Source organism: Zosterops lateralis, assembly GCF_965231275.1.
Source record: "Zosterops lateralis genome assembly, chromosome: 7".
In the NCBI taxonomy this organism is placed as follows: domain Eukaryota; kingdom Metazoa; phylum Chordata; class Aves; order Passeriformes; family Zosteropidae; genus Zosterops; species Zosterops lateralis.
The window spans coordinates 32350888-32366108 of record NC_139767.1 but is presented as its reverse complement, the minus strand read 5'-3'; the positions used below and the strand labels follow the sequence as shown (position 1 = coordinate 32366108).

Here is a 15221-nt window from a genome sequence, read left to right as displayed (position 1 = left end):
ACTGGAATCACAAGAGTAGGAATACAGAGAGACCCAGAAAGTAGTAAATGATTTTCAGTGATTTGATTCCATAGATTGGAGCTACTGGAGTACAAATGGGGCTTCAGAGAGCCTTTAGTGTTTCAAGTGCACTGCATATACAGTAGGCATGTCCTAAGGAGGATTGCAAACATGGTGTGTTATCTGAAACCATTGTTCCCACAGGTTTTCAAGGAAAAGCATATCATGGGCAACAGGGAAAAGTGTTAACAGAATAGTTCTAATGGAGATGCTGTGATGATCTGTTCCTACAAGTGTGGGAGGAAGTGTAGCCACAGATAAATGTATCATCTACTTCTGGTTTCCTCAGTGCCCCAGTTTTTTAAGGAAGAAGGTGGTCACTGAGCATCAAAAATAGGAACACTGTTATTTTGGGAAAGACTTAGCAAACTAAATACATAGATCTTGGTTAGGCTCAGACTAAAAAACGTAATTTGTATGCAGCTAAAATTATATTTGTCCAATTAAACACGGTATTTAAAGTAGTTAAATAATTATCTAATTTTAAATAGTGATTAACAAAAGAGTTAACTGGATAGGGCCACGTGATGATAAAGTAGAGTTGGGAAACTCAGTTATTACATTAATGTAAAAAAAATAGACTTCTGGAAATAGCATCACTCCATCCAGCTGTGATGTATACCAAGGAAGGTTTGATTATGAAGCAATACAAGAAGTGTAATTAATAATAAGGAAATTACATTAGTGGAGATGAAAGATGCAAACCACGTTACACTGATTGCAAGACTTCCACTCTTGTGTACATGTGGAAATAGGCTGAGTATTGCAGTGAATTATTAGCAATCTTGCGGGGTTTTTTTGCTGACAGAAGTGTCTGGTAGTTTAGTTTTTTTAAGGTTGGGGATGGGAAGTACTTAAATGCCAAGATGCCAAGCTACTGCTGTAGTTGTTATTGTGAAGTATGGAGAGAAAATGGTAATTATTTAGGGCTAAAGGGGTTTTGAAAATCATTTCCAAAGAATTGATTACTGAAGAAGAATGAACCTGTTCTTGATGGGTTAACTCATAAAATGCAGATCACACCCTTGGAGTGGAAAAGTTGGGGTTTTAGAGAAAAGAGAGCTGGTAAGAAGAAGGAAAAGTCCTTTTCTAGACCAGATTCTCTTTCACATAACTACAGGTGACTGTGAGGAAACCACTGTTGACCTAAATATCTGTCTTTCGCAGTGGCTTAATAAAAGTCAAACCACATGACCATAGAGATGTTTGATTTACCATTCACTTATTGCAACAGTTACAAAGGGCAAAGTAGAGCACTGACTGTGTTTTTAAGTCTTTACTTTTCTGCTATTCTTAAGTTTCACTGAAGTATTTGGTGGTGTGTAGACTTCCCATGTCTGTAAAAAGACCTGCAGAAACTATTTCATGAAGTTCTGTAGTACATGAAAAGTAATGAAAAAAAGACCAGTGAAACACTGATTCTTGTAGTTTACTTCTTAAAAATACCAATTCAGGTTCATCCAGTTTTACATTGTTTAAAAAACAATGAAGAAAAGACCAGTGAAAGAAACACTAATTCTTAAGTTTTACTTCTCAGTTTGTCTTTGAAAAAGTCTGAAGAAAGAAACAATTTCAGATTCACCCAGGTTTACAGTAGACCTGACTGATGTCCTTGCTCTGGTTTATTTTTTGTGTTCAGCAGGACTTTTATCTCAACAGTATCTGTCCAAATGTGACTTGAATTACATGCCTTTTTGCAGTCCTGTTGCTACAATTGTGTCTGCTAATGCCCAGCTCATTGAGAGCAAAGCGAAGCATTTTTAGGGTCAGTATTAACCCTGTTTATGCTGCTCAGGGTAGAGCATTAACATTAAACTGTGTCTTTAGTAGTTTATGGATGTCAGACTGTGTTATGTGATAATCCAGCTGTACACTGATCTTAATGCACTTTTTTTCCAAACACTCGATTACTTCAAGCTTGATTTCATTGTGTTGGGTTCAATTTCCTCATTGCAAAAGCTGTGTTTTTCCTAACTGAATCCAAGCTGTAATGACCAAGCAAATTACAGTTTATTGTCTTCTAGGCAGTGATTTGGCAGTGTGTACATACACAGTCTCAGTCATTTAGACTACAAACTCCATGTTCATACATTCTTGTACTAGAAGTAATACTGAAATTTGAGTGAAGCAGACTTCAGTCACCGTGGGGTTAAAGAAACATTATTTAAGATAAATTCTGTTTTGTAGCAAAACCTTCATTTGTCCTATATATAGGGGAGGAATTGCAAAATTAGTTACATTATTTAAAATAATGTATATTACTTAAAATAATATATATTACATTATTTAGCCAACATGTGTTTAATGGTTGTTCCTGGTGGAAGATAGGTAGCTGCAGCAGGCAAACAGAAAAGCAAAAATGAGGGGAGAGCAGAACAAATTCTGCAGCTGATGTGAGAGTAAAAAAGTTCACAACTTTTCGGGTCTGTGTGTTGGTCTCACCTCTCTGAGATATGATCGTGTTGGTGTGAACTGCCCTCAGTTCCACTGAAAAACGTTTGGCAGCACATGTGGCCATGGTTCTGACACTGCAGCTTGTGCCAAATGAAAAGTGATAGTTGTTTTTATAATCTTACAGTGCTCAGTTTTATCATTAATGTCTTCCTTCGTGGCATCTGAGTAATAAACACACAGGTGAAATTAGTGAAGTTATGAAAAAGTCATACTTCAGCATTGTTCCCTAAACTTTTCTTCTGCTGTCTGTAACAAAGGTGATTATTGAAAATAATGAGTTTTCTGTAAAATTAACTTTGCAGACTGAGTTAAAACATTAACATTGTTAACTGCAACAGCATTTAAGTGTCATAAATTTGTTTCTCTTTCTGATTAATTCTTGAAGCAATATTGACTATCTTTCCCAGTCTTAAATAAGATAGTTCATCAATATGTATGTGGAAGGGTTCCTATTGGAGTAAACACTACACAAAAAGAATGCCACGGCAAAATCTTATTATAAGGCAAAGGTAAAAATCAATTAATTTTGACAGCTGTCTCTGTCTTTAGTTTGCTGTATTGTACCTAAGTCTGGAAGCTCAAATTGTGACTGTCTTACTTACCATTGTACAAACGTTGCTATGCATATCGGCATCTCAATTACTGAATTATTTTCCTCAAATGAATTTGTTCTCCGTGTGTTCTGAACATCACACCAGTGCAAAGAATGTTATTAAATCTGAAATTTTTTTTCTTCATTTTAAAAATACTTGGAAGTTTTAGTGGCACATAAAACTTTTGGGGTCATTGATTTGACTCCACTGCAAATTGTCAGGTGCAGTTCTTTAGGAGCTTATCTCAGATGTCTTGTGGGTCTGTTTAATTCTTATAAGGAGGCTGCAGTGTCAGAAATTCCCAATAGTTATCCATGTTGGCAGTCTCTGAATGAATGGACACTGAAACTCAGCCACCTTTGGTGAAAGAAGAGTGGTCTTGTCAGATCTAATGTGAGGTATTGAGAATTGCTGCTTGTTCTTGGTCTGCAGTTAAATAAAAGCTTCAGTGTCCAGTTCTGTGAATTTGCCTCCTTTCATAAATGCTATTTCTAAGCATAACTTATCATTATAAATGGCTTAGGAAGGCAGAATCCTTACCCTGCATCCTCACAAAGGACAAGGAGGAGTTACTGCCTGATGAACCTTTGTTACTGGAGAGCTGTGCTAGGTATTGGCTGGCTGTGTTTCTGTGCACAGTTTTAGGTCAGACCATGCAATTGCTTTCAGGCTGGGTTTAGCAACCAGTTTTCTTTGTCCTGGGGCTGTTTGACTGACTGCTGCATTCTCACCTGCTCTGGCATGAAGCTGCTGTTGGTTTACACCAAGGGTAGAAGAGGCATTGTTTCTATCCTGCTTTATGTTAATGTTACACATCTCTCTTAGCAATTTCAGATGTGTCATCAAAATTTCATCAAACGCTTTATTGGGGAACTGAAATGTGGCCTAAAGTTGTCACCTCTTTCACCTTTCAAGTAGGAGATGGTTAAGAAGAAAAAATCCCTTTGAATCATCCTGGTACTTGGATGTAACACTGTCAAATTATGCCCGTAACTCAGGCAGAGTCTTACCATATATCTGGTTTTGGGAGAGCAATGTGAAAAAGGTGAAAAACTTAAAAACTTTTAAGGTACTTTTGTAACTGTTGCTCAAAACCTCATTTCCTTCATTTTGAACATTTAGAGCAGTGGCTGTGCTCTGTCAGACGTGTGGTTTATCAGACAGTGAGAACTGCTATTATTTACTAGTCTCAGCCACTTACCTGCCTGAAATACTTCATTGGTCAGACAAAACGGCAAATAACTCCAAACAGCTGCAGGTCTGCAGTATTATTGCAGTTTTCTCTTTGTGTTTGGTGTGTAAGGATGTCTTTATCTTGCAGAGATGATGGATGTAGCTTTATTTCATTGTTTCTACTGTCTGTCTATATTTGGCTGCTGATATAATTTGTTTTGGTTGGGGGTTTTTGTTTTGTGGTTTGTAGAGGAGTCATGTGAAAAAGCCCACAAGGCCTGTCTTAGCCTAACTGAAGAGCTGGGTGCTGTTCAGAAAGAGAAGTAAACAGTGCTGTGACGCAGGTTGTCGCAAAGAACCGTTCTCTTGCTCCTTTGCAGGAACTCGTTGGTCTTTTTGTACCCTGTAAGGTCGCTCACTGTCACGTTTGAAATGCTGAAAGCACAAAATCAGATATGGCTCAAGTGCTGACGCCTTGCAGTCTTTGCAGCTGTCACTAAGGTGGTTGTTTTATTCTTCGTGCCAAAAGTGTTCCAGGAATGTTTAGTGTAGGTATTTGCTAACCCAGATGAGCAGCTCAGTTGTGTCACGTGCGTAAACAAAAATAAAATTATCAATTCAGTTAAATCTACTTCTGTTTTCAGCTAAATTCACTTTTAAAATAAGGTGAAAAAAAGAACTGCAGTTCATATCAACAGGTGTTATGTGGGTTGCTTAAATGCTGGAAGTGTAGACTGTGGGTTTTGGATGTTTTTGTGGCAGTGTTGTGCATGGTTAACATGTGGCTGTGTTTTTACATGAAAAACATTGTGTTTGGTAGCCTTTAACAGACAGACATTTCTACCTTATGTAAGTTATTAATGGCTTTGCTTTTATCATGCACTGTGTGTTCGGCAGCTGTTCTAGTTCAGTGTGCTGAAAGCTTTTTAATAGATTTAGTGCTTTTATTCAATTTCTTACTATAAAACCTTTATTTGCAGAAACATATCCCATAAATCAGGTTGGTTTTTTTTTAATGTAGAATTGACCATAGTGCCTCATTTATAAGTGAATATGCAATAAATTGAAATTAATAATTTCTCTGGTTTCCTTTCCTGTTTCCTTCTGTGTAACAGACAATTACAGATTCACACTTTTCACTGTTCAGGCAGATAGAATAATCAGGTATTCCTGAGGGAAGGAATTCATCCTTCCAGCTGTCCAGGAGAAGTAATAGAGTCAGGAAAAACTAACATAGGATTCATTATTTTATCTTCTTCTTGTAGACCTCCACTAGTCAGGCAATCTTCTGCCTTCAGTCTGGTATTTGTCAGCTTTTCCGAGAAACTCTTATGCGCAAGGGATTTGTGGAAATTCAGACTCCCAAAATCATTTCAGGTATTGTATATGTGATCCAGCAGCTACAGGTGTGCTTCTTTTTTAGTTGCTCAGTGTACCTATCTGACAAAAATTTAGTGAGTTTTTATTAAACATAAATTTTCTTTCTAGCTGAGAAATTTTAAATTTTGCTTTCTTGTAATATAGCAAACTTCTTGCAAGTGTCAGAATTGATCTTTACTTTTCTCCTGACTTAGGCTATTAAAGAATGGCAAGAAAAAAAAAAATATATGCACCTGACTTACGTAGTTTGCATTGCATATGAATGCTTAATTCTGATCATACGCATTATTCTTCAAATCAGTGTTCTCAGTGTTGAGCACTGCCTGTTCCATTCTCAGTATTTAAAAAAATCCAGTCTAATTTAGTTTAAAAGCAGATTCCATCGTAAAGATGTTGCAACAAACATATGGTATATGGCACAATTTGTCACTTCTTTAGCTATGAGAATGTGGCAGAATAGGTGGTAGACCTTTTTCTTTTTGGCAATGTGGAATAACAGTTTAAGCCCTAAAATCTGAAATGTAGATTTTGCTTCTAGTGCTTTTGATTTGCTGTATTGTTTTCAAAAGGCTTGATTTACTGATGGAGATTTTTCTTCCATCTTATTGGTGCTCTTTGAGGTTTTGTTGATGCCACTAAGATACATGGCATGGAAAATTAGAGCAGAACATTTGTGTTACTGTGTTAATGTATGTACATTCATAAAGTGCATGTCTTGCTTACAGAATTTTGTGCTTCTGTGTTTATATTTTGGAAGACATCTCTTGATTGAGATAAAAAGTGAGCTTTTTAACAAAATGCATGTAAGCAACTGTTCTTTCAACATGAAAAGTGTCACTGAACTAGAAGATTGGATGACTTTTTCCTATGGAGAGAGATGTATAGTATAAAGTACTAAAAGGTTCCCAAGTTATTTATGTAGGACCTTTAAGGAAGTGTGCAGTGTCCCATTGAAAGCAAGCAAGCATCCCATTGTTTGATGAGATCGTATTTTGTAAAATTAACTAAGTCAATGCAATCTTTACTAAACTTCCAATTTAAACACCATAACTGTTTTAAGATTTGAGATTTTTAAGAGTTGCCTATGTTAGGCTACTGCACCTCTTACATCACTCACTGAGAATTGGCAAGGTGAAGTGGTGCAGTTTCGGTAGGTGCTTTGCAGTAAGGGAAAGGCATGTGGTCCTTGTTCCTGTAGCTGTCCATGAAAATTGCCTCAAACTGAGAAAAAACTTCATAGCTTTGGTTCATGCCCTCTGGTAAATCTGGGATTGGCTGTGAGAGATTTTTGTGCCTTCAGTTAGAGAGGATGGTACTGGCAAAACAGGATATGCACTTTGATCTCATGGTCTGCAGTGAACCCCTGGCAGCCTGAGCCACTGGCATAGATTGGTTTCCACAGAAATGTGGGGGTGCAGGTACATGTGTTAGTACAGATAGGTGTTTTCTGCTGTTCCCACTCTAAGGTGAAGATTAGCTGTAACAGTAACATTTTAAACTACCCCAGCTAAATTCGCAGATTTTGAAGAAAAGGTGTGACAGTCCTGAGCTGCAAAATTTACCTTGGCATGAATGGATGGATGCAAATACATCTTTTTCCTCTAATATGCTTTGAAGAAAAATCTCTTTCTGGTCCTTAAATGTAAGACCAATAATCTAGCATTCTACTTCTGATTGATTTTTTACATTTTTACTTTAATAACTGCTTAATTTTATTTGAATCATTCCTTATAAAAGCACTTGTTTTCTAGCTGCCAGTGAAGGAGGAGCCAATGTGTTTACTGTATCCTACTTCAAAACCAGTGCCTACCTGGCTCAGTCCCCACAGCTGTACAAGCAGATGTGTATCTGTGCTGACTTTGAAAAGGTTTTCTGCGTCGGGCCAGGTAAGAAAAGCTTTGCTGTATGCAACGTGTGAAGTGTGCCCTGGTGGCTTTTAGCAGCTGTGGTACAAGTAAGATAACACACACACACACGCACACTAAAGCTTTGAATCATTTCACTTGATGTAGTTTCACTTGCCAAACCAAATTTCAGTTGAGGTGACTGATGACAGTAAAGTTGATGGAGAAGTTGCTGTACACACACCAAACAGCATTACTTAGAACAAGCTTACTTTTAACTGTCAGTAAATAATAAAAAATTAATAATTTCCTGTCCCAAGCTCTCTTTCTCAAAAGCTGATAGGACATAGCCTCTTTAGGCAGTGATACAATAATTTTCTTTGAATACATCAAGTGATTTAGAGATACCTAACCTCTAAGTGCTGAAAACAAGTCAACAACAGTGTATAAAACAAAAAAAAAAATTCCAAGTAATTCAGGAGGTCTTAAATTTCTTGTTAATCACTAACAGATGAGTCATGGTTTATGGGAAGATGTGTTTGTATTAGACTCATGTGCCTATCCCAGAAGACACACGTGTACAAGTCCACTTCCTCTGAAGAGCAGTTTTCAAATCAGAAAGTTCTTGTCTGTTTTTTCCACTTATGTCTGTTGGTCTAAGCAGAGATCCTGCCTCTCTATGGGTTGTGTCTGTCTTGTATCCTTTGAGTACCACAGCTGCAGTAATGCTGTCACTGTTAGAAATGATGCTCTGGGGCTGCTAGTTATATTTATGTCTTTTAGTGAGAATTTTATGTCTATCTAATCCAAATGATGATTGTTATTTTTTCCAACTGGAATGATAATTTCAAGTCAGTTAGAATTTCTGTTGTTTTATTTTACAGTATTTAGAGCTGAGGACTCCAATACACACAGACACCTGACTGAGTTTGTTGGTCTGGATATTGAAATGGCTTTTAATTATCACTATCATGAAGTGGTAGATGAGATTGCAGATACCTTGGTGCAGATATTCAAGGGGCTGCAGGAAAGGTAATAAAAGCATTTCCTTCTTTTAATGAGCAACTTTGTTTGACATCTCTTGCACTGTGGAATGAAGTAGGCAAGCCTTTTATCCTCAGTTTGTAAGATAATTATTGGTAATCTGATTTACAACACAACTTCAAAATATATTTTTGCTTTGCCCTTTACTATTTCTTTGTGCTTGACTTCTAAGGTTCACTCAAGCCATAGGCCAGTGAACTGCTTTTAGCATCTCCTGGAGTATGCTGGCTTGCACTAAGAAACTGACTGTCTGCTGTTAAAAGGACTTCCTGGGAGAAATGATCCATCCTTAATTTAAATTGTCCTTCTTTTTGTGCCACTACTGGTAGATTGTTCTATTTCAAAAATTATTTTAATAGTTACTATGTAAGAAAGTTTTCTTGATTAGAAGTGATTGTACCAGTATGCATTTGTTCATGATAACAAGATTATTGTCCATTATTCACAGTCTAACTCATTAAAAAGCCAGGCTAGAAGTTTAGGAAGTGGTTTCCATTTGCTTACAGATTAGACTGTTTTGCCAGCAGAAATGCAAATCTTCGTCTGTACAGAAAGAAATTTCTTGTTATTTGTTATATTTGGATGTTACTCAGATCAAAAAAGAGCCCAGGTAAGTACTAGAAATCAAAGGGATGATTTCAGTGTCTTTACTGTGAAAATTTGACCTAGTCGATTATTTCTTACAAAGGGGATGAGCAGAAGTAGTAGTAAAATATTAACATCAATGAAGTTGATGCATGAACTTTGTTGAAACAAATCATTACAAAATTTCTCCAGGAGTGGTTTTAATACAGTTTTTATGTTGCAAGAGGGACCTCTTGTGGCAAGAACATAAAATCATTTTTTGGTGCAACTTCTTGACTCTTTTGTATTTGGCTTCTGTTCTTGTTTCTTGTCTGTAGATTCCAAACTGAAATTCAGACAGTGAGCAAACAGTTCCCATGTGAGCCATTTAAATTTCTGGAGCCGACTCTGAGGCTGGAATACCGTGAAGGTGTGGCCATGCTTCGAGAGGCTGGTGTGGAGATGGGTGACGAAGAGGATCTCAGGTACTTGGCAGGACATAACTCTGTCAGTCTTGGGAAAGTGGTAGTGAAGTGTCAGTTTTGTACTGAGCACCTGACAGCCCTCAGTAAGGAACCACAGCTTTTAGAGGAATAAACAGCACTTTTGTCCAGATGGCTTGACAAGTAAATGAGTGGATGTGAAAATAATCCTTTCTTTTAACATAGACTATAGGTAAAAATTTGAAATCTGGCAGAAAATAACTGACAACATAAAGTGAGAGCAACTTGAACCTTCTAAGGAAAAGAAGTGTTGCTTTGTCCAGCAATTGCAGTCCTTCATGTGAATTACAACGTGTTTTGAATAGGATTAAACAAAAAGATTCTGCTGCCTTAAGGTTTTTCCTTTAAATAACACTCTTCCATGTCTCAGGAAAATGATTAAACAATCTTCATGAATTCCCATTGATTTACTGAGAGATAGTTTAATTAGCAGTTTATCTATAAACTTTGCTAAAGACATTTAATGAACTAAAACAGTTCTATTCTTCCCCATCGTATATCCAGCACCATTAGGGTACTGTGTGATTTTAAGTTAAATGATCTGTGCATCAAATAAAGTTTTAATCATAAGAGTTTGATGGAGTAAAATAATTTCCTCAAAAACTGTTCATGTGTTTCTCACTTACTGTGATACAAGATGTATGGCAATAGGAAATAGAGTACACAGTTCTTTAGTAGTCAGAGTATGGTAACTAGGAAGAAGTTACATTGAGAGCAAGAATACTTTTAGGTACCAGTTAATTTAATGGATTTCTAGGACCAATACAAAATATTTAGAAACAAACAAATATACTTTATTTCTGCAATTTCTGTGTGCACAACCCAAAACAGTCAGAAAGAAGTACTAGATTTTCTAAGGGTCAGGGTGTAGCACTTCTGTAGCTTGTAGTCTTGTGGGCTTTGTGAAGTATATTATCAGTACAAGTTTTAATCACTTCATTTTAATGATGATAATCTTTTTCAGCACTCCTAATGAGAAGCTCCTGGGACGCCTGGTAAAGGAAAAGGTAACAATTATTTCAGAGTAAATAAATCTGTCACTGAATCTGAAACCTGATATTGTAGAATCATAGGGTTGGTGTAAATATGTACATATAAACAGTATCTGAGAACATGCAGAAGCTGTGAAAAGTTGGTGATTATCATTTTTTAGTTACTGCATTCCCATTTGGTGCTGTGTATTTCATCTACTGTCAGTTTTGTCTTTGTCATTAATAAGCAGTTTCAAACCATTTTCAATCTTTTATATTTATTTCTATCATATTTCTGTCATATGTTGTACTGAGGACACCAAACAGGCTTGTATGTTCCAAAGCCACTTCTTAAGAGACTTAAAAAATAAAAAGCAAACCAGATTCTCACAAAATCTATAGGAGAAGATGAGATCCTTGGGGGGAAAAGTATTTGTTACAGCAACACATTTTACTGCTCAGCATTTGTAAGTTTACACTAGAAATAGTATTGAGAAACTGAGAAAGGATGCGCCACTTGTATTGATAACTTAGACAATATTGGGGGAAGCTATTGGGAAAATTTTAAAAATTTTATTTCAAAGATTCAGTGGTTCTGTCTCTCTTGTAGTTTGTTTTCTATGTAGTTTTCTCTTGTACTAACATTTCTAAATTATTTATTCAGTACGACACAGACTTCTATATTCTTGACAAATATCCTCTTGCTGTGAGGCCTTTTTATACAATGCCAGACCCAGCCAACCCTGTAAGTAAAATTAATTGTTGTTGTCAGTGGGTTTTTTTTCCTTTTTTTTTTTTTTAGTTTAAATTAATCCATGTAGGAATAACTTGATAATACAGATAAAGTGCATTAATATGACCATAGAATCATTGAATGGTTTAGGTTGTTGGGGACCTTAAAGATCATTTAGTTCCAGCCTTGCTGTAATTAAAATTATGATAACAAGATCAGGTTAGGGTTACATGACTTGTCAGATGTTTTCAGTTACTCTTCACTGGTGAAAACATACCAGAAAGAAATGAGCAAAAACTAGGAGAGCTTTATGAAGAGATCTCCATGGTCAAACACGGCTGCCATCACAGAAAAGTGGCAAAAACATTGTTCCAGGGCAGCATACACTTTAGCAAAAAATAGGCTTTTTTTTAAAGCTTTGGATATCAGAAAATTAAGTTATTGAGAGGTAAATATTTGCAAACTATAGAACTGTAAGTAGGAAATAAACTCCTTTTTATGTTTCCAGAAAACCTCTAACTCATATGATATGTTCATGAGAGGGGAAGAAATCTTGTCTGGAGCTCAGAGAATTCATGACCCCCAGCTGCTGACAGAAAGAGCCAAGCATCATGGCATTGGTAACAAGGCAATTTCAAAGAACATAAGTCATGACTTGATTTGTGTCTTGTAGAGGAAGAATTTGGGGCAGAATTTGTTATATGGGTGGTAAAAGCAGAGTTCTGTTTCATTCTTACTGTTAATCCATCTAAGTCTGTTTAACCATCTAGAGTGGGGTAAACTGGTGAGTCTTACAGCATCACCTTGTTCACTCGTTATTAATAAATATTTATTAATAAAATTATATAACAAAACTGTTACAGTCATAAATTCTAGATAGCTCTGGACAATTTACATGTTCAGTGAGTAAAACCCCACTGTTAGTTTGTAATTTTTTTATTCTGCTTGTAGTCCTGCAGTCACTTGTATGTTTGGCTTGAGGTTCATTAAGCAGGTGAGAAATCAATATTTTTCTTTTCTAGATTTGGAGAAAATAAAGGCTTATATTGACTCCTTTCGCTTTGGTGCACCTCCACATGCAGGTGGTGGAATAGGTAAGTATCTGGTTTTTGTGTAGCCTGAGCTTAACTTATACTGCTCAGTCCCAAGCAGAGTGCAGTATAAAATTCTGAATAGTGACCTTGTTAGGTAAATTTGTGGGGCTGTTTATCCTGGAGAATTTAAGGAGAGAAGCTCAAATTGAAGGATCATCATAAAATAAATAGGGAGAATAATACTAATGGCACAGTCTGGCGAGTTTAAAAAGAAGGTCACAAGAAATTACAAGGAAAAGTGCCACCTCACTAGTCAGGCACAGCACTTTCAAATTTGATCAATGAGGAAAATTTAAGGAAGCAAGAAAATAATGTGTAATGTATGGATTTATCAAAGTCACCATCACACCAACAGCCACTGGTCTCTGTATATTTGATGAAGGTGTTTTGCACTGAGGAGAAATAAGTAATTGCTTCCTCATCTGTTTGGGAGCATGCAACATTTGCAGGTAATCCAAAGTAATTTAGGCCAGTCAGAACTGACATCAAGGAAGCAGAAGCTGCATCTTTCGTTCAGAGGAGATGGTGCTTGTGGCAAAGTATCAGCCAAACAAGGAGATGCCACGAGAATTAACACTGGCTTCAAGCTGTTCAGGTGGAAACCTTAATGTAGGAGATGTGTGGAAAACCAAGTGTGCATCTGGGTTCCACCCATCATGGCTGGGCTTACAGCCCCAAGGATTGGGAAGTGCCTGCAATAATGGACTGTGCTCACACTGCTGTGTGAGGCTGGCTCCAGCTGGGAAGGAGCTGCAGCTCCTTTGGGGTTTTGAACAAAGGCTGACAGTGCTGATGGGCTGTTTTCATCTGCTGTAGGGCTGGAGAGAGTGACCATGCTGTACCTGGGGCTGCACAACGTCCGTCAGACCTCCATGTTCCCCAGGGATCCCAAACGCCTGACGCCCTGACAGGAGCTGCTCTGAGAGTTGGGAATGCTCTGCCCTGCAAATAGGATCTGACTGCAGGCACTGCCCCTGCTGCTGCTGGACGTGTATTGATTGATTTGAGCATTATGATATGCAATTAAAAACAAAATTCTCCTTTATCAAGTGCCACAGTAATTTTTTTTTATCCTTAGTTGTTTATTTAAAGAAAAATATTTTAACAGATCAAGACTCTTTGTATTGGCAACTGCACGTTTTTAATGAAAATGGTATACTTTGAATTAGTATTTTAGTGTCACATTAAATTGTATCATTTTTCTAAACATTTTAATAAATTATGCAATAACCATTTTGCATTTTTAACTTACGTCAGTCAGCAAGATTGAATATTTGGAAGTCGTGGCTCCAAGATAGAGTGACTGGATGCTTGCAATTTAAAAATCTGGAGAGACCAGCAGGTTGATAATTTACATGAATGTCAGGTAGGGAAGCAGGTGAGAACATTCTTAACAAGAAATCTTCATAAGAAGTTGTTAAAATAGGTTGAAATAAAGCTCTCAAAGTAAATTAGATACAAATCTGTCTGGTTTTTTTTGCTTTGTATCCTCACAAGATAATGAATCAATAAGGTTTTTTTGGTTTGGTTTTTTTACTGATGTAGTAACTGTCTATCTTCTCCCTATTTTTTTCAAAGTTTTATAAAAGCCATAGGCCTGGTCTTTATTTTATGTTACTATTTGAGAATGGTTGCAAGTTTACATGTGCTCATGGAATACACAAGGGATGTGTAATATTCTCAGAAGAGAAATGGATAGTAAATTTGAGAGCATGTCATGTCTTTGCCTGACCCAGCCTCTGAGGTAACAAACAAAACAAGGATTTCATGCATCTTTTACCAAGGAAAAAAAAAACTCAAATTATGTAAGTCAACCTATTTCAGGGTGGTTTTTTATTTATAACTGCTGTGAACAGCCCAACTTTGTACACTTAAGAGTTTCTGTAACTCAGAGTCCTTGTGACATTCTTTCTAGACATACTTTTTCTCAGATTATTCACTTACTTGAACTCCTAGGTCTGCAGCAGTGCACAAAGCTACTTCTCATTGTCTTCCTCTTCACAACCCAGAAAATGTTCCTTGCATTTGGAAGGGCAGCAGTCTGTCTGAAACTTCCTTTTGTAGACTGCATCTGAGAGTTGATTGTCAAATTTAAAACATTTTGTAAATGTTGTTGCCAAAGAGCAAAGGATTAAATTCCTGACCCAGGTTCTGCAATAGTTGTTCTAATATTCATACGTATTTGTAATTCCTGACTTAATTTTTGTTTAACATTTTACATGATCAGGCTTTCAGTAGGAGGTACGGTGTGGATGGTCTGTGTTATTGTTGCTACCTTGATTTTTAAATGTCAGAGAAGTCATATATTGGTTATGCTACAGAAAGGTCAGTGAGGCTGTGTATAAATTGTGTAGAGTTTCACAAAAGGGCAAATCATCTTTGCAGCTGCCACTGAACAAGACCTAATTTTAATGTCTTATGACAAGAGTTCTCCATTAGAAAACAATCATACTAAAGGTCAGTCAGGTAAAGTACTGGAAATGGAGAAGTTAAACTTTGTTTGGAAGTCACACAATTCAGGGAATAACACTTAGCAGCTTTGCTTATGAGTCTCTTGTAATTAATTTACTGTGGAATCTTCCCCAGATTATTGACTTGAAAATCTTACACTGTAACCAGTTGTACTTTGCATTGCTAAGTGGATTGTAAACACAGCTCATTGTCACAGACTTATTACTGATGAATCCAAGTTTCAAAACAGTTGTTTATTTAGCTAAGCCAACTGGAATGAATTTAATTTAATTACCTTTGTTCATACAGAACCAGTTATATATTCCACTTTGGAATGCATTCTTCTAACCAGGAGCA

The 15221-nt window shown here is 36.7% G+C and overlaps 2 protein-coding genes across 2 annotated transcripts in view; both read left to right on the top strand.

The window, feature by feature from the left end:
* DARS1 (aspartyl-tRNA synthetase 1) overlaps positions 1–13863 on the top strand; it is a 36805-nt gene extending 22942 nt beyond the window's left edge. The window contains exons 8-16 of the mRNA XM_083865136.1: positions 5546–5657; positions 7412–7546; positions 8389–8536; positions 9451–9597; positions 10580–10622; positions 11251–11331; positions 11828–11939; positions 12342–12413; positions 13230–13863. Coding sequence (XP_083721262.1) covers positions 5546–5657; positions 7412–7546; positions 8389–8536; positions 9451–9597; positions 10580–10622; positions 11251–11331; positions 11828–11939; positions 12342–12413; positions 13230–13321 — 942 coding nt within the window. The 3' untranslated portion in view covers positions 13322–13863. The remainder of the gene's footprint in view (positions 1–5545; positions 5658–7411; positions 7547–8388; positions 8537–9450; positions 9598–10579; positions 10623–11250; positions 11332–11827; positions 11940–12341; positions 12414–13229) is intronic.
* The window catches only part of ZRANB3 (zinc finger RANBP2-type containing 3), a 254638-nt gene that overhangs the window by 64694 nt on the left and 174723 nt on the right, over positions 1–15221 (top strand). The window lies entirely within an intron of this gene.